At 48.7% G+C, this 24098-nt stretch overlaps 7 protein-coding genes across 7 annotated transcripts; 4 read left to right on the forward strand and 3 right to left on the reverse strand.

The window, feature by feature from the left end:
* Positions 1-107: 107 nt before the first annotated feature.
* Positions 108-1763, forward strand: VFPPC_07812 (MFS multidrug transporter; the record flags this gene model as incomplete). Its single annotated transcript, XM_018286616.2, has 1 exon — positions 108-1763. One exon carries the CDS (start codon positions 108-110, stop codon positions 1761-1763), a length of 1656 nt encoding a protein of 551 aa, XP_018143321.2.
* Positions 1764-3470: 1707 nt separating this feature from the next.
* VFPPC_07814 (extracellular dioxygenase) lies at positions 3471-4751 on the forward strand (the record flags this gene model as incomplete). The annotated part of the gene is made up of 2 exons (XM_018286617.1): positions 3471-3843; positions 3898-4751. The coding sequence occupies 2 exons, from the start codon at positions 3471-3473 to the stop codon at positions 4749-4751; spliced, it is 1227 nt and encodes a 408-aa protein (XP_018143322.1).
* Positions 4752-5604: 853 nt separating this feature from the next.
* VFPPC_07815 (extracellular membrane protein, 8-cysteine region, CFEM) lies at positions 5605-7149 on the reverse strand (the record flags this gene model as incomplete). The annotated part of the gene is made up of 4 exons (XM_018286618.1): positions 5605-5917; positions 6007-6685; positions 6774-6909; positions 6979-7149. The coding sequence occupies 4 exons, from the start codon at positions 7147-7149 to the stop codon at positions 5605-5607; spliced, it is 1299 nt and encodes a 432-aa protein (XP_018143323.1).
* A 4749-nt stretch (positions 7150-11898) lies between these two features.
* On the reverse strand, positions 11899-14572 carry VFPPC_07818 (C6 transcription factor; the record flags this gene model as incomplete). The annotated part of the gene is made up of 8 exons (XM_018286621.1): positions 11899-12481; positions 12548-12730; positions 12790-13397; positions 13446-13526; positions 13603-13919; positions 13967-14185; positions 14238-14275; positions 14448-14572. 8 exons carry the CDS (start codon positions 14570-14572, stop codon positions 11899-11901), a joined length of 2154 nt encoding a protein of 717 aa, XP_018143326.1.
* Positions 14573-15175: 603 nt separating this feature from the next.
* Positions 15176-16826, forward strand: VFPPC_07819 (MFS transporter, ACS family, allantoate permease; the record flags this gene model as incomplete). The annotated part of the gene is made up of 3 exons (XM_018286622.1): positions 15176-15324; positions 15386-16479; positions 16546-16826. The coding sequence occupies 3 exons, from the start codon at positions 15176-15178 to the stop codon at positions 16824-16826; spliced, it is 1524 nt and encodes a 507-aa protein (XP_018143327.1).
* Positions 16827-18010: 1184 nt separating this feature from the next.
* Positions 18011-19987, reverse strand: VFPPC_07820 (sodium/phosphate symporter; the record flags this gene model as incomplete). Its single annotated transcript, XM_018286623.1, has 3 exons — positions 18011-18297; positions 18356-19843; positions 19909-19987. 3 exons carry the CDS (start codon positions 19985-19987, stop codon positions 18011-18013), a joined length of 1854 nt encoding a protein of 617 aa, XP_018143328.1.
* Positions 19988-22971: 2984 nt separating this feature from the next.
* Positions 22972-24094, forward strand: VFPPC_07821 (thioesterase family protein; the record flags this gene model as incomplete). Its single annotated transcript, XM_018286624.1, has 2 exons — positions 22972-23089; positions 23154-24094. 2 exons carry the CDS (start codon positions 22972-22974, stop codon positions 24092-24094), a joined length of 1059 nt encoding a protein of 352 aa, XP_018143329.1.
* Positions 24095-24098: the final 4 nt, after the last annotated feature.

Below are 24098 nucleotides of genomic sequence, written 5' to 3' on the forward strand. Positions count from 1 at the left end.
CCCTTGTTCTTGCCACTTCTCTCCTCGATTGTCGATATTTCATTGTCGTCGTCTCTAGGGATTGCATCACACCTGTGTCTGGATTCCAACTTTGTTGCTGATCCAAAATGATTCCGAGCGAAGCTTCTCAAACGAGATCCGTAGTTCAAACAAACTCTACGGTTGACGAAGAATCACCTCTCCTCCGCAACGATCAGACCAAAAGCCTCCCTAGACAATTCTCCGATAATGTCGCCATTGACAACGAACCCTCAAATGGATACCTCATTCTCGTTCTTGGAAGTGTCTATATTGGTGTCTTCCTGGCTGCCCTCGACACCACCATCGTGGCCACTCTCTCCGTTCCCATCTCCAACAACTTTGAATCTCTACATCTCCTCTCGTGGCTTGGTTCATCGTACCTTATCGCCAGCGCGGCATGCCAACCTCTCTCCGGTCGGCTGACTGATATCTTCTCACGTCGATCCGGACTCATTGTTTCTAATATACTCTTCGCCACGGGGAACTTAATGTGTGGTCTGGCCACGTCCGAGTGGACTATCTTGGCTGGCCGTGTTGTTGCCGGAATGGGCGGCGGTGGCTTAAATGCCATCAGCGCTTTTGTCGCCAGCGATCTTGTGCCTCTGAGGAAACGAGGAGTTGTTCAAGGAGCCGGCCACATCTGTTATGGCGTCGGAGCGGGACTTGGCGGGCTGTTTGGCGGTTGGGTGAATGATATCTGGGGATGGAGGACGGCATTCAGCCGAGTTCCCCTGATTGCGATTTCAGGGACACTGGTCGCTTTAACTCTCCGGACACTGCCCAGACCAAATAGCAAGTCAAGACTATCGAGGGTAGACTTCTCGGGTGCTTTTACTCTCTGCCTCACCCTAGTTCTACTCCTACTCGGCCTCAACTCGGGTGGGAATCTCGTTGAGTGGACACATCCGCTTGTTCTGGTCTCTTTGTCCCTTTCGCTTGCCGCTGCGGCAGTGTTCGTTTGGGTTGAAACAAAATGGGCCAAAGAACCCATCATCCCGATGCAACTTCTCCTGGATCGGACCGTTCTGGCGGCCTGTGGAATGAACTGGCTCATAACCATGGTCTTATTCATGGCCACGTACTACGTTCCTATCTTTTTCCAGGTGAATGGGTCTTCCACCACGGCATCCGGGCTGCGTCTCCTGCCACAGAGCGTGGGCACCTCAATAGGCTCGCTTGGATGTGGCTTCGTCATGAAGCGTACAGGCAAATACTACACCTTGGCCCTCATCGTCGTTGCCTGCTCTGTCCTTGGATTCGCTGGCCTTGGCACCATGACTTTTGACACACCTACCCTTCCGGCCTTCCTATACCTCGGCCTAGTTGGAGTAGGCTATGGTGGTATGTTGTCTGTATCACTGATTGCTACCATCGCTGCTGTATCACACCAGGATCAAGCTGTGGCTACGTCAGCCATCTATGCTTTTCGGTCTACCGGCTCCACGATTGGTGTTACTATCGCCTCGGCAGTCTACCAAAATCTGCTCATGGACGGTTTGCACAAGCGCTTTGATGGTCGTGAAGGAGCTGCGGAGGTCATAAACCGCATTCGTAACTCTTTGGACGAACTAAAGCACCTACCAGAGGGCTGGAGTGAGGGAGTATATGCGGCATTTGGCGTTGCGCTGCGTGCAGTGTTCCTCACCGGGCTGGGCTTTGCAGCGCTAGGACTGCTGACGACAGCTTTTATGAGGGAGCACAAGTTGCATAGTACCATCAGCCGTGAAGATGATGATGAGTAAATCATCGCCTGCAGCAGTGACAGATGTTGCTTGAGGCAAGAAATGCTGGGTGATGAACTATAGACCTAATATGATTGGCAAGCAAAACGCACTCGCGTTTAGGCTATAATAGAATGCGTTTTGATACCAAGGGAAAACATCCCTCCACTCTTCAAAGTTTATATAATTCTCTGAGAAAACACAAGTTGGGCCGGATGGGATGCCGATGAGCTGCTAGTGCCTTTCTTTAAAATTGTCTTGCTTTGAAGAGGGAACAAATCAGTCGGCTTCATAAACCAACCCTACACAAACCGGGGACTTCATTGCCCCCGGATCATATAAGCGCAGTAAGGCTGTAAGATTAAGTCCACTCTCATGAAATGTCAGTAACAATAAAAGACGGAATTTTCCCGTCATCGTACAACGTTGAAGGACATAGTAGACCATGACTAGTACAATTCACCCGTCGAGAGTTAAGATGTAGTACATCAAGGAGGGTTAGGGTTGTGTTCCAGTATTGTAAGTGCATACACACTCAGCTGTGTCTTTACACAACTATGGATTCCAACAATAAGAGTCCATAAAGAAATGTTTTGAACTAAGAAAGAGATTGCGCATCTGAGCGTCCGTCTTCACCCCGCAGAAACAGGTGTAGCTTGCCCATGTTCATCAGATTGTCATACAACTCGAAACCTGTTTCGGTGTATTAGGGCGGTCAAAGTTGAACTATGTATGTTTCAAGGCCTTCTGCATGCGTTATACAGAACCTAGCATTAGTATATCCCCTCATGATTCTTTGCCAGGTGCTGATCAGACATTGCCGCTTAGTGTATGGGCGGCCCCGGTGCGTCACCCAGCAGGGACTCTCATTAGTTTCGAAACCTCGACACGTAATCATGCAAAAGATCCCATCATATTTATGATTCCTTCTCTAGCTATTGTGGGACCCATGTGATACTGAAGTTTCCTCCCACGACGAATGGTTGGTGCCAGATAGTAGATGCGAGTCCCAATTCAGTTCCAAAAATGCTCATGAGCTGTAACATCAATACATTGAGGACTACTACCCCGATAAGATCGATTGTAAATCGTCTACAGCCAGTCTCAATTACATTGTCCGTCATGTGCTTCTTGTATACCGTCCCTTGGAGTCCCAACATATCACACTGGATAATCCACGCGTCCTGTTTCGCCACAAAACAACATCCTCGGCCGAGAGCCACCTTCAAAGCCTCTGCCAAGCCTTTAAGATCCAATCGGTCGGGCATCGCAGCAATCACGACATTGTTTCCGGTCGACATCGGGCGGCTTTCATACCGGATCGAGAATCCCCCACATCCCGACTCCATGTGCCGTGGCGTTTCTATGCAGAATTGAAAATAAAGTGGAAATGATTGGTCCACTTGCAAGTAGTTTCCCCCTACGACTTTGGGCCGCGTATGCGATTTAATCCTGTGGTACTGAAATTTTGATTAAGCTTGTCTCACGAGGATAAAAGAACCCTGAGTCAGTCATTTTGCCGGTCCTTGAGTTGCAACGGGAGGACGCGTTGCCCTTGAAGTTGGTAGAACTTCGGAATGACCCTTGATGCAGATGGAACTGATGACGAGTCCCGAAGGGTCGAATAGATGAGGATACTTATAAAAAGGTAATTGAAAGCTTCTTGTCTGGTTCCAACTATGAACTTATACTTCGCATTAAGAAAGAGAAACCTACGAATTCGCCATAATGTATCTCAAGGCAGTTGCGTCATCTGTGCTACTTCTTTCAAGCCTATCCTCGGCACATCCAGGGCATGATGCCACCGAAGAGATCCTTGAGAGAAGATCATTCAAAAATTCTGTCCGTCATGCTTCTCTCGCTCATTGTGCCGATAAGTTAAAGGCTCGTGGGGTCCAGGGTCGCAACATGGAGCGGAGAGCGGCAACTGCTGCGATGGCTCGACTCTCCCGAGGTATTTCCAAACGGGATACAGACTCTGTTCTCGCCGAATCGCACAATAAGACTAGTCTGGGATATTCCGAAAATACCAGTATTTCGGATCTCTTTTCAGGGAACGCGTCATGCGTACTCACACCCGAAGTTACACAAGGCCCCTATTGTATGTGATCCGCATCCTTGAACCCCCAAGATTCGGAGCTAATTCATAACCCAGACGTCGGAGGAGAATACATCAGAAAGAACGTCACCGAGGGCCAGTCGGGCGTTGACATCCTTCTAGACTATCAAGTTATCGACGTGGGTACGTGTGATCCCGTCCCGAACGTCTACGTCGAGATCTGGCATTGCAACTCCACTGGCGTCTACTCCGGCGTCGTTGCCAACGGCAATGGAGAGTCATCAGACGAAACCAACATCAACAAGACCTTCCTTCGAGGCATTCAAAAAACCGACTCGGACGGCGTGGCACAGTTTGACTCCCTCTTCCCCGGACACTACACGGGTCGAACCACACATATCCATGTCATGGTTCACACGAACGCCACCGAGTTGTCAAACCACACACTCGGCAACGAGGTGTATGCCAGCCACGTTGGACAGGCTTTCTTCGATCAGGACCTCATTACTTCCGTTGAGAAGGTTGAGCCCTATGCATCCAACACGCAGTCATTGACTAAGAACTCGGATGACAGCATTTTGGCTGAGGAAGCCGACACGGTTGACCCCCTCATGGCCTACACACTGTTGGGAAACAGTGTCAGTGATGGCCTCTTCGCTTGGTTGGCATTTGGTATCAACACATCGTATGTAAGCGAAGTACAGCCCGCGTCTTTCTATTACGAATCCGGTGGTGTTGAGAACCCAAACTCGGGCGGCGGTGGCCCTGGTGGAAATGGAGGCGGCCCTCCTCCAAGCGGAGGACCAAGTGGCAGACCTGGCGGAACAAATGGTACGGGTACATCGGGTGGTATCGCGTCGCCAACTAGTGTCAGCATGGGAAATAGGTATACGATTGGTGCGGTGACATTATCCTTGGTTGGGTTCTTGTTGCCTCTGCTTTGGTTGTAGTGAGTTACCAAGGTGTGTGGTTTCTAAGTCACGGCGAAGAGCGCCAAGGGTTGTTATGAACTGACATATCATCCTGTTGTACCTGCCTGGCCAGGTTGTTCTATTCGATTACAAAATTGAAGCGACTTGTGTTCACGTGGTGTACGTCAATGGCTAGAAATGTGGGTGACATTCTCGCGAGCTGATGTGCTTTTATTTCTATAAATCACTCGACGTTGTATAGTGTCCTGCTCAATCGTACGAGAGCAGTAACAGAGTGGGAACTACCATTTGCAACTCAAGACGCAGTGACATTGGTAAGTGAAGCGACTGCGTTGAGCGTCTTGGAGCTACCATGGCAATGGCTTAAAAGGGGTTGTTTTGGCCCTGTCCATGACCACTTATAGCGTGAAGCTTTGGTGTTCCTCAGTGAAACTGGCCGTGTATAGCCACGACCTTCCTGCTGGGTTGCATCGCCGGGGTGAGCGATAGGGAATATATGGTGCTTGATTCGGAGACCATGCCATCCCCAGATGGGGCCCAATATCAACCTGCCAGGTCGATTTGAGCTGAAACAATGCATATTGTCGGCCTGTAAAAGTCGGGAAGAAAGAGTCAACAGCCTTCAATTAGCCCAGCCTCAATTCCACTGTAACAGCGGTACTGTGATAACCCAGCTTCTTGAGCATGTAGCGTCTCGAAAGTTGAGTCAGATTTGATGGTCCACCCCGGGAATTTCGTCCCAAATGGGCCAATTGCGATCATGTCCGGAGGACTGATGCTGGATCGTCATCGATTGAGGTTGTCTTCAACCTCGGGTGGCGCCAGGGCCAAACCTATGTGGCAGTCAATCTTAGATGACGTGACAACGTCTTCAACGCTCATCCAAGTCCATGATGTACCTGTGTGACTCTGTATCGTCCTCCGTCCGTGCAACCTTACTCCGATGAAAGCTTTTACCCGCCGGACCGAGCTCGTGATGGTAAGATGATGAGTTCGAAGAGCCAAAGATGCTGGGACAGAGGCGAACCAAGATGAGGCGGAGTGAAGGAAGGCAGCTGCAGATCATTCCGACATTTATCTCCAGTACCGACCAATAAGCTGTGGTCCACTGATCCCACGTCGGATTGTTGGAATTCGCGAAATGGATCAATGATTGAAGGCGCAGTGCGGACACGACCGTAACGCTGATTACCGGTTAGCTGACTGGAACAGAATTTGACGACCGTCGCCAGAAAATAAAGCAGATTTAAGCCAACGACAGGTAGTTACTTACAATGTTCCAAGAAGAAGCATGATTGCAACTCCGATCTTCTTCTTCCAATGCAGCCGCAAGGGAAGCACCTGGCTCATGGGGAGGATGATCATCCAAAGGTCGATAACCAGCCCAATGCCGGCATTGAGCCACCCAAACAGATTAATATTAATACAATGGCCATCCGATGCGTCGAGATATTGCCTCCAGTAGAAATCGACAGGCGTGCACTGGAAGATGGCCCCAGTGACAAAGATCAGCCCGTACAGGATATTAAAAATTACCGTTGCCCACAATACCGCTGGCGCGACGGTTGCCGCAAAGAGATTCATGTAAAACAGAGAAATACTGAGCTTTACTAGCGAAATGCCAGCCAAGTACAGTATCTCAAGGACGTAGAAGTATAGCACAAACTGAGATATTTCAGATGTTTGCAACGTCCAGACATCTTTACCCAATCCGTTGGCTGTTAGACCCCGGATTCCAATTACCAGACCGGTAATGCAGATGGCCAACGTTCCGAATATAGCCCAGTCGTCGGCGCCGAGTTTCTTGGCTGGATGGAAGAATTGTTTGAATATGAGGCGAGTGACTGTGATTACAATGGTAACCACTCCGAGTGCGATGACGGTGTTCTTGAATTCCCCTGACCGATCTCGAATTGGTGCATGGCATGCAGTTTGTGTTGTATTTTTGGTGACTTTGCGTTAATAGTTAGTCAGACTTCGAGCTGGTCGTCGTTCAACCGACTTTATGGACAGCATTAGGACAAATACGATTCAACTTACCAAGCGCATCTGCAAGAGGACAGCGATCTTCTACACAGACGCTGGCCGTGCCCATGGCCGTCTTGTCGGAGCAAAGACATGGGATGTCATCGGGTGAGCATGTGGAATTTGCAATGACGGAGGTAACGCACGGAATCTTTGCATGGCATCGTCAGTTGGAAATGTGGCTTGACACACAGTGACATATCAATTGACATGTACTTACTGCACAGCGCGGAAACCTGGCGATAATTTCCGATGCTGAAATCGATGTTGTTGATGATATTGCTGACGATGTCGTCGTCACCACTCCCGGGTCCGTGGAGCTCGCCCCGGCTCCGATGAACTGAAATAGTCCCGCCGTCTGGGAGACAATGGCCCAAAATGGCAATCGCATCATGAAAGACGTCTCAATCTGCAAACCTCATGCTGAACGGACGATGCGGGTATGAAAGCAATCAACTTGAAGCAATGGTTGATGCGGAGTTTGACCTCCTCAGCTTGGCGGTACGTGGATTTCCCATGTTTAAACTTTGCCCAACGTCAAAACCAATATTCCATTCCCACCTCGGCTTGGCGGCTATGTGTGGGCTGATCAGCCCTTCATTAGTTACAGCTCATCATCTCGATCTTCGCCAGCGCAGCCCAAAAGAGGTTTAGACAAAGCCCATCAAGTCCCGAGCGTTGTGAGACAGTCCAAGCCCCCATACCCATCCCATGGCGGGGACCCCACAATCTCTGTGTCTCTGTTGGAGAGTACGTCGAGTTGATGCATCTTGTGCGTCACATGAAGGGGTAGGGGATGGAGTTGGGCATTTCGAAACGTGAAGCTGTGACACCAGGGGGGCTTTGTGTCCTGGCGGTTTGCAAGCCATATGGCCTTGCGGACTTGTTCTTGGATACAGTTGACAGAGTCCTGGCACCTCGGTCTTTGAACACCATGTTCATGGGTGGGTTTGGATGAGGGAGATTGTAATTGTTCTGAGACATATGAGTTGCCCGAACCCGTGGCTCAGCATCATTTAGCCTGTTTGGTAACACTTTGGGTTCGCTTCCGCCTTTTTGGAACGCTATTAAGAACAGGCGGCCGAGAATATTACCCAGCATGCTGAAGAAAAAGAAAGTCAACCAAACTATCGGGTTTGACTCACAGCTAGTGGCGTGGAGACTGCGTTTGCCAAGTACACACTAGCATTTCAGAGTGTATCAAGGCATGCCGCACGATATACTGGACATTTGGGTTGGCTAAATTGCTTTTTGCTTCCCGCTGTATATCACCCATACTATTGCCCTAACCTTGTTCATACCCCCAACTCAGGGTCTCCAATATGGTTAAAGCTGTCGCTTCCTGCCGATGTCCAGGGGCTGCAATTTCCAGGCAGATTGTTGTCCCAGGGTTGCCAAACGCGGAGCATGCAGCATGTTCGCGCCCAATCCAGTTACGCGGTAGGGTAGACAAACTGGTGGGAATTTGGCTCGTGTTGCGAAAACTGCTTTTGCTTAGTTCGTCCGAAGTCTGTTGACCTGGGTCACCATGGTGAGGTCGACAGCCCGCAAGCTGCCTTTCCAGTATTAGATGTATGGCCTGCTCATTGTGTTATGTCTTAAAATTGACAGCTCTATTCTATATTAGGTATATCTTTTCATTCCTGGTACATTTTCCCTAGCCAGTCTGCAGTCATTGCGACCATTTCTTTCGTGCAGCTATGCCCGGTATTTTCTTGTATGAACAACGTGGTTTTCCCGCTCACCTCAAGATTGCTCCCACTGACATGTTTCTCCCGTCTTTTCAGCCATGCCGCAGTATATCTTGCAGGAACAAGCGTGTCATATTCTCCATTGCACAGTAACATTGGAACTTCTGAAGAAACCTGCTCCTCCACTTTGCGGTCCGTTTCGCGCACTAGGTCTCCTAGCGCACGAGGCCATCTTCCACGCTGCTGATCAGTCATTACTCTCTCCAAAGCATCGTAGCTTACTGTGTGGAGCTGTTCTGGTTCAACCCCAAGTGTTGCTGCGTCTACTCCTAGACGCTCAAGTAGAAGAGATGTTAACGTTGGGCAGCCGACAACAATAGCCATTGCGTCCAATTGACCCGGTGCAAGTAACGGCATCTGCCATGCTGTGTGGCCGCCAAGCGAGACGCCCATCATGATGTTATGGAATTTCTTGAACTGTGGCAGGTACGATGGCAGGAAGTCGAGTAGTAATTTGAAGTCTTGGGCTGCACCGGAGATCATAGAGATCAAGTCGATGCTGTGTGAAGAGTCTTAGCCAAGCCCACCAGCAGTCGAACAAGGCAAATCATTTGCGTTCCCCATTTGCATCACGGGTTTTGTTTCTGCGGCCAGACTTACCCATGGTTCTCGTTTCCATTTGCCCAAGTCAAATTTGCCGCAGGACTGACCTGTACATGCATTATTAGACTCAAGCTCGAAACATACGAAAAGCATAACACACCTCGCGGTCTCCATGATTTCTCATATTCAATGTCACTGCAATCATGTCCACTCTTTTCCTTCTCCCATCTGTTCTATACCGATGCAGTATCTCATGCGCGATTCCCTCCGTCACCAGATAAGTCCGTGTTCGGTTATGTGCGAGATATAAAACAGCTACATCTCGTCCTTCGACTTTATCGACTTCGTCTAATCCATAAATGTATATTTGGACACCACCCACTACCAGTGGCGTTTTGCTAGACCGCGGTGTTGTTGGTGGCAGAGCGAATCGTGGCTCAAGCCCGTCCGGCGTCGTAATTGGGGATATCAATCCGTCCGACATGCTGTTTTTCTGTGTTAACTCGCTCTGTTATGTACGAAGTGATGAGGCATAAGTTACTAAAAGTCAGCATCTCAAAATAAATGTATAGACCGTAAGGATATGATCATTCATATACTCTCTTCAGGACTTGTTCATCTTGATCGGGTAACCGGCAAACGCTAATTTGGCGATCGGGGGCTCAAAAGGGAGCCACTGGAATGCCAGACATTACTTTTTACCGAGACATGGAGATTCGGCAAACTTGCTTCCACTAACTGATTGTGGTGGCCCATACAGTGAGATTCAGATGATGAGCTACCCACAAAATTGGTGCGCTTGCTCTAGCTGAGTACACATTCTTCAGTGTTCATTGCTTCTCCCTTCTCAGTAAGTAATGCGGACAAAACTAGGTCAATGACTCCAATCGATCTATTCCTGCAATTTCTTGGCCAGGTAATTCACCGTACCATATCTTCTGCTGCTCAATCCCTTCTTCCCCATGATACAGCCGAGTGGCTTACACAGCGAGCCCGACCAGCCACGAGCCATGAAATCGCATTCCAGCTACTGGGAACACTGGGCCCCCCTATTGTTCTTACATCGCTTCCCTATTAACGTCTCCCAGTTTCAAAGGGTGTCTTGCAAAAAAGTCCAAAATAATCGGAGTCGCATTAAAACTTGCCACATGATGACCAGACTCTTGATTATCGGCATTTGGCTCCGTGCTAGGCCAATCATGACCAATGACAGAGTCAAAGATGTGCTCTACTAACCCAAACTTGCTTCCTTTCCCAAACTTGTAGGAAACTGTATTCTGAGACGCACGAGTTGTAGTGTTGTGGAGGCCCAATCCGTCCCGTGCCGCCCATTGTTGAATAAAGTGTGGAATAGAGGGCAGACATTCATCCTTCCGCTCACCGCCTTCATAAGAAATAGTGCTGTCATTGCCACCATGGAATTCGAGGAACGGGATATCCTTCCTACTAGGATGACACGGAAGTTGCACAGTTTCAGGCATGCAAGGCAGTGTATCGACGTAGAAGGCTCCAGAAACAGGTGCAAAAGCCGCAATGCGGCCGGACAACTTTGGGTCGCAGGCTAATAAATTGCAGAACCCTGCGCCGTCTGACTTTCCTGTTGCCGATATACGTGTTGGGTCGATGCAGTATTGCTTTTGGACGTGATTGAGTATATCAGTAGTGAACTGGATGTCGTCCGATGTCTCACCAGGGACTCCTTGCCACTTGTTCTAGAGTATGTTAGCATTTATTATTCAAATGGATTGAAGCAATAGCTGACATTAATTCCCTGAGGATATATTACAAAGGAAACACGATTGAACTCGGTATTAGTCAGTTCATCCAGCATCAACTGATCTTCTGCATCTCTGTTGCCTCCATGATAGGACAAGATGGCAGAAGCTGGTGTGTTCCGGTGGTATGTTGGAGGCACAGAGATGAGGAAACTACGCTGCTGTCCTCCACTTGTTATGCTAACATTGGAGACTCGTCCAGCAATTTGACCTTTTGGTAAGGGTTTATGGCAACCTTCAAATACGGATGTGACTCGATGAGGTATCGCAGACGCCTCTACTATTGTTAATAATAGAGCAGTTGTGAGCAACATCGTGATAGATAAGTCTGGGCTTGAAAATTCGTCTGTGAAATAAAATTTGACAACAAAAAGCTAGTAACAGTCACAATGGACACAAAGGAAACAATAAGATCTGCAAACTATATATTCCCATTGTCTTACTGCCACGTTCTGCCGAATACTGGAGTATTTCCCCGGATTATCGTAACAAATAAGCGCTAGTTGTTGCTTGCTACCCGGCTTGCGTTGCATCATCGTGTGGCCAGAGTTCGGTCAATCTTGCTTATAGGTGGCTAACGTCGTATTTGTGCCGACCTAGCCGATATTAATGCCGTCTACTTGCCCACGATTCAATGAATGACCCAGAAAGACGGAACCAACCGCATCATGTGTGCAGGATGTTGGTTCTTCACCTGCAGGTTCGACGAACTACATCCCGAAGGAATCCGTAAACGATGCCACATAGAAGCCATCTCGGGGTAGCTCGCAACATTGAATAGTAATCTGCCAAACCCTTGTGCGGTGTTTTCGACTTGCGCCAGATCTGCTTTTCTGTTTTTCTGCAGTCTCAGCACGCACATGTAGCAATTTGAGACACTGCATCAAATACCAAGCGCTGCTATTGTATTGCTATATAGTGATACTGTTTAGAATGACTCAGTAGTTGAGTGTATTGTTGAAAGCCATCTGCTTCAATCAGGTTCCATGCTCTGCCAAATAGCACACGCTCCGAATTACAAGTTTCTCCAAGTATTCACGAATAAGGCAAATAGCCCAAATCATTTGCAGACTACATGCCTTGAAAGCTCAAATTATTGTAAAACCCCCCATCTGGAGTCTGATTCGGCAGCGCAAAGTTCTGATTATACATCGAAGTAGCATAATTGGGGAAGAAGTCGAGAAAAACATCTTCGGAAAGCGAAAATCCCGGACTGAGAAGCTGGTCAACGTCGTTGAACTGCGGTGATATGCTGAACCACAGCGGCTCTGTCTGTTCACACCCCTTATCAATGCTCAAATTTGTATCGGGACCAAGAGACAATGAAGAAACCGCATTTTGATGGGACGGAGGGGGCATCTGCTGAACTTCTGCCTCTGTTTCATCTGGAGCTTCACCAACAGGATATCCCGGTTGAGGCGGAGTGCTAGCCAACTTTGTTGTCGTTTTGTCCTTGGCGTCCGAGCCGCCGAGTATGCTCTGAGCTCTATTAAATAACCGATACATGACATTAGCACTCCAGTAGGTTGCTCTAAGATTTGAAAGAACAAGCATGCAAAGTTGGAGCTTGTTTTTGCCCAAAGCCCGGTTCAGGGAGTCGGCAGATTTGCAGTCAGCTAGGTGGATTTGCATCGCCGGAATCATAGCAGTGATTCTTTCAGCGGCAAACTATCGTTAGCAGTTGCTCTAAGAGTGGAACATGGTGGTATCAGTCTCGTACATCATTGGTTTCAGGTATTTGATGCCATCTGACTCGATGAGGCCTTGCAACAGATTGTTGGTGTTCGAAGCAGCTGTGCGGGCGCGACGCATCGCATCTCTCTTCCAGAGAGAATGAGCACCAGAAGGTGGACAAGTTGCATCATTCAAAACATATGGTCGATAAAGAATTGCTATTGCCGCTCTGTTGAAACAAGTCAGATGCTGGTTACTTGGAGCAAACATGGGACTAGGAACACAAACTGGTAAAACAGCTCAATTTGACGTGTATGTATGTTGAGCTTATCATTCCAAACGTCTGACATGGCGATTCCGGGTGTTAGAGTTTGTAGATCGTGTGCAAAGTTGTCAATGTCTGCAGCCTGTAATTCAGGGCCATGCAGACGATAGTGAAGCCGCATTATGCCTCCGAGGATGGCACTAATCCGTACCAGTCGAAGCCACAGCTCTGACAATGCGCGAGATTCTGATGGCATAAATTTGGCTCGTGTAGTACTTGGTATAGTGTCAAGCTCATCCAAGATATCTTCCACTGCTGGCATTGGAGTATCACAGTCTTCGCCATGGATGCGCATCGGGCGGCCTTTGGCGAGTGAGACCCATCGGTCTCTTACTAGACAGGTCCACCAAATTCTTCGCATTACGGACAATCGTGCTGGTGATAACTGTTGATTGCTGCTTGTTGGGCGAGGAGATCGATGAAGCCCAATAGCCTGTGCAAGGGAGATGGCGATCCCAATCCAGTACCATGCCCCAGTATGATCCTGGGGATCTGAGTACCAAAATCCTAGCAAGATGACAGATTGGATAAGTATCAGCTTGTCTGTTCCTTTATCAAGATCGTATAGACACTGCTTAATGTTAGGAGAAGAGATAATCCAGAAGCGCAACTTACTCACCTTGGCTCGTTCGTACATGGCCGCCTTCATAGCCTTCCTGGAAGAGAAGCCGGCTCTTTGTAAGAGCTCTGTGTCTGCAAACTAGATGGCAGGGGATCAGTGTGTGTTTCAGTTTACCCAAAATGCATTTGATAGGCTAGTGGTGAAGTCGACGTACATTCGCAGATGCCAGCAGCATGCTCCAAAGTAGCAACAAGCTCATATTAGGAGAGTCTTCCACGCCATATTCTCTGAAGAAGGCTGATGCATCAACTACCGGGAGGAAGAAATGAACATGCTGAAAGTAGATGCGGACTAGATCGTCGCAAACATCCTGAGGTAGTGTGGTATATACATTCTGCTGACGCATGTATTCAACTTCATGCGGCTTGTGAACTTGGCGTGCTGGTTGCACTGGGGCCAAGTATGTTCCAGCTCCTTGTGGAGAAGTTGGATGGCATAGGTCATAAACTGACTGCCTTTGGTTCCCGATACCTGTGATAATGTGAGATTCTGTGATGCATATCTGCAGTGGGACTTACGTCGATGTAACGCAGAGCTATCTTGGGCGTCTGTGGGTTCATCCAATGCATCATGAGCATCAGACTCACCATCAATGGATCCTACAGTATTATCTGCTGGTAATGCTTCTGACTCGGATAAGGACACCGAGACCTCAGGAGGTGAACTCTCGTGCTCAGAACCGTCCGATGCAATTCTCTTCTTTGCCGAAGCTTGACTTTGTCCGGTTGCTATGGTGCCTGAATAGTGTTAGTGTCCAACTCTTCCATTGTATTCTAAGTTATGTTTTACCTATATCCGAAGGCAAGGTACCGCGTTTTCTCCGTGGCCTAGTTGTAAAGCAAGGGATTAGTATTCCAACCACCACACACAATCAAGAGCAACATGTCACAGGGTCATAGCTAGTTACCGATGTTTCTTTCTCGGAAGGACTACGCATGAGTCCCCATCACGCTGACAATTTGCGCAAGGACAACCAGTCAGTGCCACATCGCATCTCACCTTGCGACGATTGCACCTCTGGCAAGCAACACGGGAGCGCACCCGTGGAGTAGTCCGGCTGCCGTTACGCTTTCCACGTGCGATGCCGTTGCATTCGGTATTCTCCATTGTTGTTGAAACTCCATGACCACATCGGTAAAAAGTTGGAAATCTGGGGAAGAAGTAAAGTTCGGTAAAAGATGAGTCTACTTGAAATGCAGTTCATCCCATGGTGCCGAGTTCCGCGCCACTAAGCAGCCACGCACCATCAGATCTTTAGCCATCTCCATATTTTCCAGTTGTCTTAGCACTGTTTGTGGAATGCAGTCTTACAGCTCAGGCCTCTTCAGTGGTTCGGGGATCGACAGAATGAGACCAAGAAGATTGCCGGTCGGTAAACTCGGCAAAAAAAAATATGCTTCACTTGGCCGAAGAAGTGGCAATTCTTCGACCAATGGTGCTCAATCTGCCAATTTAACCATAACTGCCATTTTACCATCTTGACTCGCCCCGTCATGGGGAAGTTGGTATTCGTCATGTTTCCCCGGATTCAGATCATGCCTTATGGAGAGTAATGACTGGTCTTGTTCTCGAATAACTTTGTTGCACCCTAGATCTGGGTAATTGCCGAAGTCTCATCAGCAGCCCGAGCGATAATACGCTTTATAAGAGCATGTTGCGCCGTCTTGAACTCGGTTGAACTGTGCCAGACGATCGTTAAAGCCCGATTGTGCTTCCAGTCAACAACAATGAGTCCAGTAGACATGAATTCATATGATGATGCCAAAGGCATTATGGCGGACGAAATAGAGAAGATGGAGAATGACTCCTCCAAAGTTGCCAGCGAATCCTTCACCCCAGCGGAAGAAAAGCGCCTTGTCCGCAAACTCGATTTCTGGTATGCCGCTTTGCAGACGTCATTAACCGAAGTTTCTAGATGTAGCTAACCTCGACTCAAGGCTTGTTCCCCTAATGATGGTAACATATACCCTCCAAAGCTACGATAAGGGCGTTATGAGCGCTGCTACACAATTTGGCTTCAACGAAGATCTGGGTCTCACCGCCGTTATTGGCCACGAGCCAAATGGAGCACCCATAACAGATAATCACAAATACGCCAACGCTTCCATGATGTTCTACATTGGGTATCTAGTCGGTACATACCCGATGATGTTCCTGGCCCAGCGCTACTCCATCTCCCGAGTCGTCTCCAGCGCAACGTTTCTCTGGGGCGGCGTTTTGATGTCCACCGCCGGCTGCTACAACTACGCCGGCATCATGGTCAACAGGTTTATGCTCGGCTTTCTTGAGTCTGCTGTCGCCCCTGCTTTCACTGTTCTGGTTACGTTTTGGTGGACTCGACAGGAGCAGGCCCTTCGTATGTCCAGCTGGTATGCCTGCGTCGGAGTCGCAACCGCCATCTCGCCACTAATCAACTACGGATTGGGACAGATTCATGGTCCTCTTCCTTCCTGGAAGCCAATATTTCTCATTCTCGGCGCCGTAACTATTTGTTGGTCTGTAGTTCTCTTCTTCTTCCTCGCCGATAACCCAATGACAGCCAATCGGTTGACAGAGGCTGAGAGACAAATCGCCATTCGCAGGCTGGAAAGGAACAAAGCTGGAACCATTAGCCATGAATTCAACAAGACGCAGTTCATTGAGGCTTTTCGTGATTACAAGCTATATAGCTGTGCGTTCATTGTGCTTCTCACAGGCGTCCCTTCCGGAGCATTGGGGACATTTGGCACAATTGTCATCAACGGCTTTGGATTCAACCACTTCGATTCCCTGGCACTGACATGTCCTATCGGGGCTATTACTGCAATTTCAATCATCACAGTGGGGTACATCACTCGAAAGTTTAGATATACTCGCTACCTTTCTATTATTGTATGCGGCCTGATTTCAATCACGGGGACTTTGATATGTTGGTTTGGGCCACGAGACAACCGGGGTCTGTTATTTGCTGGTATCTTTCTAGTAGCGGTGCAAGTTGCCTCTGGAGGACTTGCAGTATCCCTTGCTGCCTCGAACATCGCCGGCCACACCAGTAAGTGCTTCGGCGTAATTGCAAAGTTCAGAATCATGAGATGCGGACGTTAACGCTTTCCGTTAGAAAAGTCAACCGTGAGCGCTTCCACATTTGTGGGATACTGTGTTGGAAATGTCATTGGTCCCGTTATTTTTGGTGCTTCTCCAGGGCCGAGATACCACGCAGGATTTGTTGGAAGCTTTGTGTGCTTGTGCGGCGTGGTTGTGATTGCTGGCATCACCAGCCTGATGCTTCACAGGGAAAACAAGAAGAGAGATAGGCGTAACGGGAGCCCTGTCGAAGCTACTTCCATTGATGAGGATCTCACAGATATGCAAAATAAGGATTTTCGGTATATTCTGTAGAGTTATGCTTCTTATTTCATCAAAGTACGGCCGTGAGGGTCGGAATTTTTTACATCACTTCTATACTACCCTGACTAAGGGATCTTGGTCTCCGGCCATGAGCTATAACACTACGACGACTTAAAGGAGGGATAACCAGGTCGCACGCTCCCCAGAACGGCTTTTATCTAGGTCCTAATTGCAGTTGCCCGGCTTCCTGCAAAATATCATTGGTGTTCTTGAAATTAGGACGTAGGCGCAGTTGCAACAAGTTTACACAATAAAACGAATACAGCATGTCGATTCCTCCCAATATACCTTTGACATGCTCACCGATCGCTGAGTTGTGATGTGTGGCAATGACCTGTCTTTGCCGAGTTTCACGACTTGATCCGGCGTTAAATGGAAATGACGGCTCGTGTGTATCTGTTTCTGTACAAGGATAATAGTTTTCGCGTCGGATTGGGCAGAGCAGAGTTTCACCTCAGTTGTCCAAGTCCAAGCAGCTTGGGCTTCACCGTTGACAATGCGCACCACATGTGATTCCGCTTAAGAGGGTCATTACCGCACCATGGCTATGCCGCATCGTGTTGTCACATTGTCCTGAATGAATTATAAATATGTTATTGATAACTACCTTGTCATCGTTAGTGTTGTCTCAGTAAGAACTCAGATGTTCCCGACTGGTTCCTCTACCATGCTTGGCTACCAGCAAATGTTACGAAAGTCTCAATACTGGATAGAGCTGGTGGGGTGAGGTAATGGACTTGACCCTTTGAGAAGCTTCTCAATATTCATCAAACAAAGATAATCATGATGGCACAGTCAACACGATTCTATTCCACACAATGCGACTAGACTGATATCACATTGAGCACATTTATAGTGACGGCGACGCCCAAACCCTCTCTTGACCCCATGCCCTCTTGGTACCGCATCAGTGAAACATTAGGTACAGCCACAAGGCTTCAAGCATGATCACATTCTCATGACGAGAAGCACTTGGGGGTGTCCTAGAGCCATTGTACTAAGCGCTCTGGCCAAGTACAGTCATACGCGGAGAGTTATGTAGCCATAAAAGTAGCAGGTGGCAACAACGAAGGGCTTAAGACATGATTTGTGAATCTTGAATCTATTGGCACAACGATCTAAACAGTGGCTAAATGAAAACTCCAATACCCACATTGCCCCAACTTTTGAGTCGCTTACTTGAAATGGGGAGTGTTGAGTAGAATGCCCATGAGACAACCACCGATGAGACCAGCAATGGGGATAGTCATAATCCAAGAGAAAACAAGCAAGCCGACTCGCTGCCAGTTCACAGCCTTCAAGGTGCCATTGCACAGACCAACGCCAACAGTAGCTCCGGTGATGCACATGGACGTTGAAACCGGCAAGGAATATTGCGAGAAAACAAGGACGGTGATAGCGGCACCCATCTCCATCGAAGAGCCTCGGCTGGGTGAGTGATAGGTGATCTTGTTGCCCATGACTGTGAGATGAATTCGTTAGAACCATGTTTATGATAGAGATGGAGGAGCTCTTCTTACCTTTCATGATATTGTAACCGTAAGTAATGAAACCGACACAGATGGTCAAGGCCATGACAGCAATTTGCCACAGCTCGACTTGAGAACTGGCAGCGAGAGCCTTGCCAGTAGACCAGGCAGAGTACATGGCTGCCCAGACACCAACCGCATTGCCGACATCGTTGGCACCATGGGCAAAGGAGGCAGTGCAAGCGGTAATGATCTGGACAAAAGAATACAAGTACTCGACTTCGTTGGGATACTTGGTGGCTTTGTCGTAAACACGTTGCATACGGCGTCCCTCAGGTGTGCCTTCGATACCGATTTGAGCAGAATGAATGTCATAGTGCATACCATAGAGAAGAGCAACGACGACCATAGCAGGAAGGCGTTTGGAGAGAGCAATCACGTTGTGCATCTCATATATGGATCCAGCGCCCATAGGGTTAGCATGCAATCTGCGCATGGCCCAACCCAAGGGACCGCGGGCCTTTCTGAGCTTGGCGTGGTGGCGCTCTCTTGCTTCTTCCATAAGCCTCTTGTAGCCATCTTGATTGCACTCGGCCAGAATCAGCTTGTTGTTGTTGTTCTTCGTTGTGGTTGTAGGTCGAGCAGTGGGTTCCGCTGCTTTCTCGGCATCGGAGATACTAGTTGACATGCCTTTGTTCTCGAGCACTCCAACATCTGACTGGCTGTTGTCGTCATCGCCAGTCTCCTCAGGGTCAGGCTGATGAACGGTATAGTCAGGTACCTTGGCATGCACCGCATCTTCAGGAGCCTGACGGCTGAAGAGCATGGGGCCAAGCACAACATGCTTCAGTGTAACGGTGTAGTCCTTCTTGAGCACCTTTGCGTGAACGTAGGGAACGAAGAAGAGGGCAGACAGGACAAACAGACCCCAGCCAACGCCGAGAGTGACGGAAGCAATAAACCACGCAGGCTTTTTGTCCAGGCCAAGTCTCGGGGAGCCCTTGTAGACGACGGAAAGAGTGCAAATGGTACCAGCGATCAGGAAGAAGAATGGAGAAGTCCACACAGCCCAAGGGATAGGGTTCTTTCGAACATGGACAACCAACTTGATAAGCATGAAGATAACAGCGGCGAAGACAGCAGAGATGGCGGGAGCCATTCCAAGGCCGGCGAAGATTGCGCCGAGGCCTTTGCCATTATTCCATCCCCACTGGACACCAGAGACACCAACAGTTGCGACACCAACGCCGGCAATGGATGAAATAAGAGAATAGGTAGAGGAGACGTGGGCGGAGTGGCGAGTACACCACTGGACCCAGAGGGAGGCACCAGCAGCGGCGCAAGTAAACGCAAGCAGTTGAACGCCAGCGTTATTTTGGAAAGCTGATAGGGGGATGATTCCATTCTTGATAGTCGATGCGGTTCGGGCACCCACGGCCAGAGCGCCGAGCATTTCGAAGACGAGGCAGAGGACCATGGCTTGCCTGTAAGTCACGGACCGTGATGACACGCTGGTAGCCCAAGCATTGGCAACATCATCTATCGGCACGCCAAGAGTTAGCCATAATTCTGGGCAAAAACCTCATCAAAATTGTAAGACATACTTGCGCCATTGTTGAAGGCTTCAAGCAAGGCAAAGCCAGTGCCGATTACAAAAACGTAAGTGTACTCGGTCATCACCATCTTGGCGGAGGTTGTCTCGAATCCACGAGACTGGGGATAATTCCTCTGACGAAACTTGCAATTGAAGGAAGAAGAAAGAAATGAAACGAACTGAACAAGCCGCAGACAACTCTTTCGCTCGACCGGGTCAAAGAAGATGACAGGTTATAAGTACTCGGCCATATTTATTAATACTCCAATGTGCTTACTCCGTACATTTCCAAATTTTGCCTCGACACACCCACGTTTCCACTTGATTCAACGTCAAGCGATTCTTCAAGTCTCGGTGTCTCTTTCTGGCAGCCAAGAAGCCAAGACCACTGTGGCGGCGAAAAAAGATCAAGCAGGCCTCCGTGTCCAAGCCCAAGCTGACCATCAATATCCAATGATTGCATCTCAGACTTGCAATTAAGCTTAAAACGGGGCAGATGGGGCGTTGTCCTAACGGCTTGGCAGATCCGCAACATGAGGTCTGACTTTCGACCGAGTTGCCAATCACATTGTTTCAAACCTCCACGTGTGAGAGAATGCGGAAAAAGAACACCCAGACTATTGCATTGTCCCATAATTTTTGAGCCGGGTGTTATTCCTATCACAGTATGTGGTCACGCTGCGCCGTCTGCTCATGCATCGCGAGGGGATGGCAAACTCGTTCCGGGCAAAGATGGACGTGGCTGTTTTTGCCGTTCGGTAGCCCACGTGCGTGCAGAGTTTATTGACTTTGTTCTCGGTTGAAATCTAGACTCAATGGCGGTGATGCCGGTGTTGGATACAGCCTTCGGTAAGTGTTGGTTCATTCAGCTTCTACAAAACACTTCCATTGGGAGCTGTCAACTTTGCTTGCACGTGCTCGTGGCAAATTTCTTGTGTTTGTTTTACACGAATGAGGGTTGAGAGGTTCCGATACACCCGATTTTGACTTGGCAGACTTCTCATGAAACTTGACGCAGCTCAAAATAGACCATTGATGCCTCTCAGACTCTGGAACGCCAATACCCCGGGTTCCCCGGCAGTGATTGTGCTACAATTTTCAATCAGATATAATAAAGTGGAGTTTCTCATCATCAATATGCAGCATGACTGCATATGTCACCTTTTTCGTCTTCCAAATGCAAACTTGAACAGTCACTTCTCAGATCTTACGGGGTACTTGCATGCAAGTTGCCCAAAACCACCAGACTCCATGAGGAACATTGCACAGCATATATCCCCAGCAACCATCTTGCACCGACCTGCGTAACTATTTTTCCTGCCGGGCGGCTTCTATGCTTATAAAGCTTTTGTTTTTTTTTTTTTTTTTTTTTTTTTTTTTTTTTTTTTTTTTTTTTTTTTTTTTTTTTTTTAAAAAAAAAAGGTACTCGACAATTACATCTCGTTTCCGGCTCGTCGACTACCATACCCCGAACGCCAATCTCATATCATGCAACCCAGGCTGACACCGCTGGGATTCTCGGGAATAGATCTCATGCAACATTAAGAATGAATCTATACGCGCAGTTCACGCGGAGAAGACTACACAATTGCGCGACCCGCGAGCGATGCACCTCATCAACCCGCGACTGCCAAGAAACGGTTCCGATTTGTAAATTGAAAGCAACGGCCATCCGGCACTTGGCTTTACGACGGCACTTGGCTTTACACCGAACGACTATTAATCCCATACAGCCTATCAAAACTCATAAATTCAGGTGTATTTTACTCCGGGTTATTGTCGCAAATCCGAGCAGCAGGGTAGTAGTTTAAAGAGTAGGCCATGCGTGCTTGCGATTCATTTACATTGTCGGGCGTCCAAGGACATGCACACTGGCTTGGGGTTGATGGCCAGCCCCCTTATACTCGCCTGTGTAATTTTCCATTTCCCCGATGGCCAAGTGAAAGTGAATGCATTCGCGGCAAGTGAAACAAGCATCTGTTTCTGTAACAACTTTGGTAAGTAACAAAAGATGCTGCTTGCCATTGCATGGGCCAAGAGGACCCGGGGGTTCTCTAGCACTTTTTGGCCCAGGCGCTCCCTTCAAGTACTCCTACATCAACTACTTCGTTGGAGATTCGAGAGAGCAAGATGGCGTTGGAGTGCTCCAAGATCCGTCGTTCTGACGGCGGCGCTATGTATAGCTTGAATCATGAACATGGGCGCAATTTACTGTCTCGTTCAAGGTTTTTCCTTTTATGGAGACTGTGCATATAGCAAGAATATATTTGCCAGCAAAAGGGCAGCCAAAGAGCTACATGCAAAGGTCCAAATAATGTTTAAGCATGATTTGTTTCGCAATTACAGGTACCTACCTACCTAGGTACCTACCTCCTCTTTAAAGACAGCACTGAGCTCTCCGGTTTGCAGGCATCCTCGTCACCAGCGACTCAAATACCTGGGCCTTTGACAATTGGTTTGTGTGAAAGCGACATGGAGCGTGAAAATGCAATTGTAGCCCCGAGTTAGGACCGAGCCTTGGCGAAAACAGTCTGCAAATTAGTTGCCGGGTCCTTCCTTGATGTAGGTAAATCCAAGGTTTCAACCAATTTTCACACTAGAACACCTATGATATGTAATGAACAACACCTTGTCCCAGCATAGATCTGTCAATGTCATTCAAGTTTGGTTGGCTACAATTTATGGCACTTGAGATCTTGTGGCTGGAATCCCCTCCCTCTTATTTTCTCCTCACTAATACTAGTTGCAAATCAGCTCAAGTTTGGTCGATCAGGCCCAGCCGCACCGCCTTACGCCCAGATCCGGCTCCGAACCCCGGAAACATGTGCTGAAACAACCGCGGCCCAGGGCGAGATTTGTTCAGCCAAAGAAACCGCCGCTGAAGAAAGCCTGTGCCAGTAGATGACCATTCGGCCTTCGTTCCAAGAAATTGCCAAGTCTAAGGCATCTTGGACCAAACAAGCAATCCATCTGCGTTTTACATCAGATAATAATAGATTTCGACTAGACCTCCATACTCTAGCACAACTACGAATTACTTCCCAACATATTCGGAACTTGCAAGTTACTCAAAATGCCGCAGGACGCAGAGCGACGGCCCCGTGCAACATTCCCCCAGGCAACGCACGTCGAGCGCTTGGATTCACACACGTACAGGATCAACCTCCACAGCGACTATTGCATCGGCGCAGGTAAGTCATTTGATGCTTGTTGTGAAGCAAAAATTGCCCATGTTTTGACCACAGGTCGATCCAGTTCCCAATGGCGGCTACACATCGTCGTGCATGCTCGCCGCCGCAAACACACACCTCGCTTCACGGGAACAGTCAGACACCGTAACCGCGCACTTTGAGTATCCGAACCGGACGTCCTCAGGCCCGGCAATCGTCGTGATTGACGAGGTGAAGTTAGGGAGAACACTGTCGACTCTGCATCTAACCCTCTGGCAAGGCGAACTCCTCAATCACGCGCCATGGGTGAATACCTCGGCATCTCGTCGCACCGTGCTTGCTTACACAACTCACACAAACTGGAGCAATTTCAAAGGCATGTCGGTCCTCACAGGATATGAAGTGACGCCGGCTGCCTTGATGCCTCCAAAGCCGGACTTCAACTCCCTCAAGGCAAACGGCTCTGATGACGCATGGACACAAAGTAAATGGCCCGAGGCGTTTGGGCCCGCCGGTTCCAGTGGGAATTGGAGATTCTTCATCCCTCGTCAAGGTCCCTTAACTCCGGGGGTGTTAGACATGTGGATATGCCTGTCTAACGGGGAGAACATCACGCAGCAAGCTTTGCCATATGTTGTAGATGCCTTCCCTCATGACCTGCTCGCATTCATGATAGCTCCGGAAATTCGAGCGCTAATGGAGGCGCCGCCAGCGGGCGTGGTAGAAGATGCCGCTACAGCTGAAGCTCGAGCAGAGGTGGCTCGCAAAAATAAAGAACGTGGAAGCATGTGGTTCCCGACTGTGTTGCTGAACCTGGAGACGAAGGGGGCGTTGACGCAGGAGGGCGCTGAGTGGTTGGCAGTCAAGGTGACGGGGAAGCAGATCAGAGATGGCAAGTTTGATCTTGAAGTTGTAGTGAGGGATGTTGATGGCCAGATGGTCATTTTGGCTCATCAGGTTGCCTTGATGGTGAGTTGGGAAAGAAATGTTGGCAAGAAAGGCGGGAAGAACAGGTCAGCGCTGTGAGTTG

Source organism: Pochonia chlamydosporia, chromosome 4, assembly GCF_001653235.2.
Source record: "Pochonia chlamydosporia 170 chromosome 4, whole genome shotgun sequence".
Classification (NCBI taxonomy): Eukaryota; Fungi; Ascomycota; class Sordariomycetes; order Hypocreales; family Clavicipitaceae; genus Pochonia; species Pochonia chlamydosporia.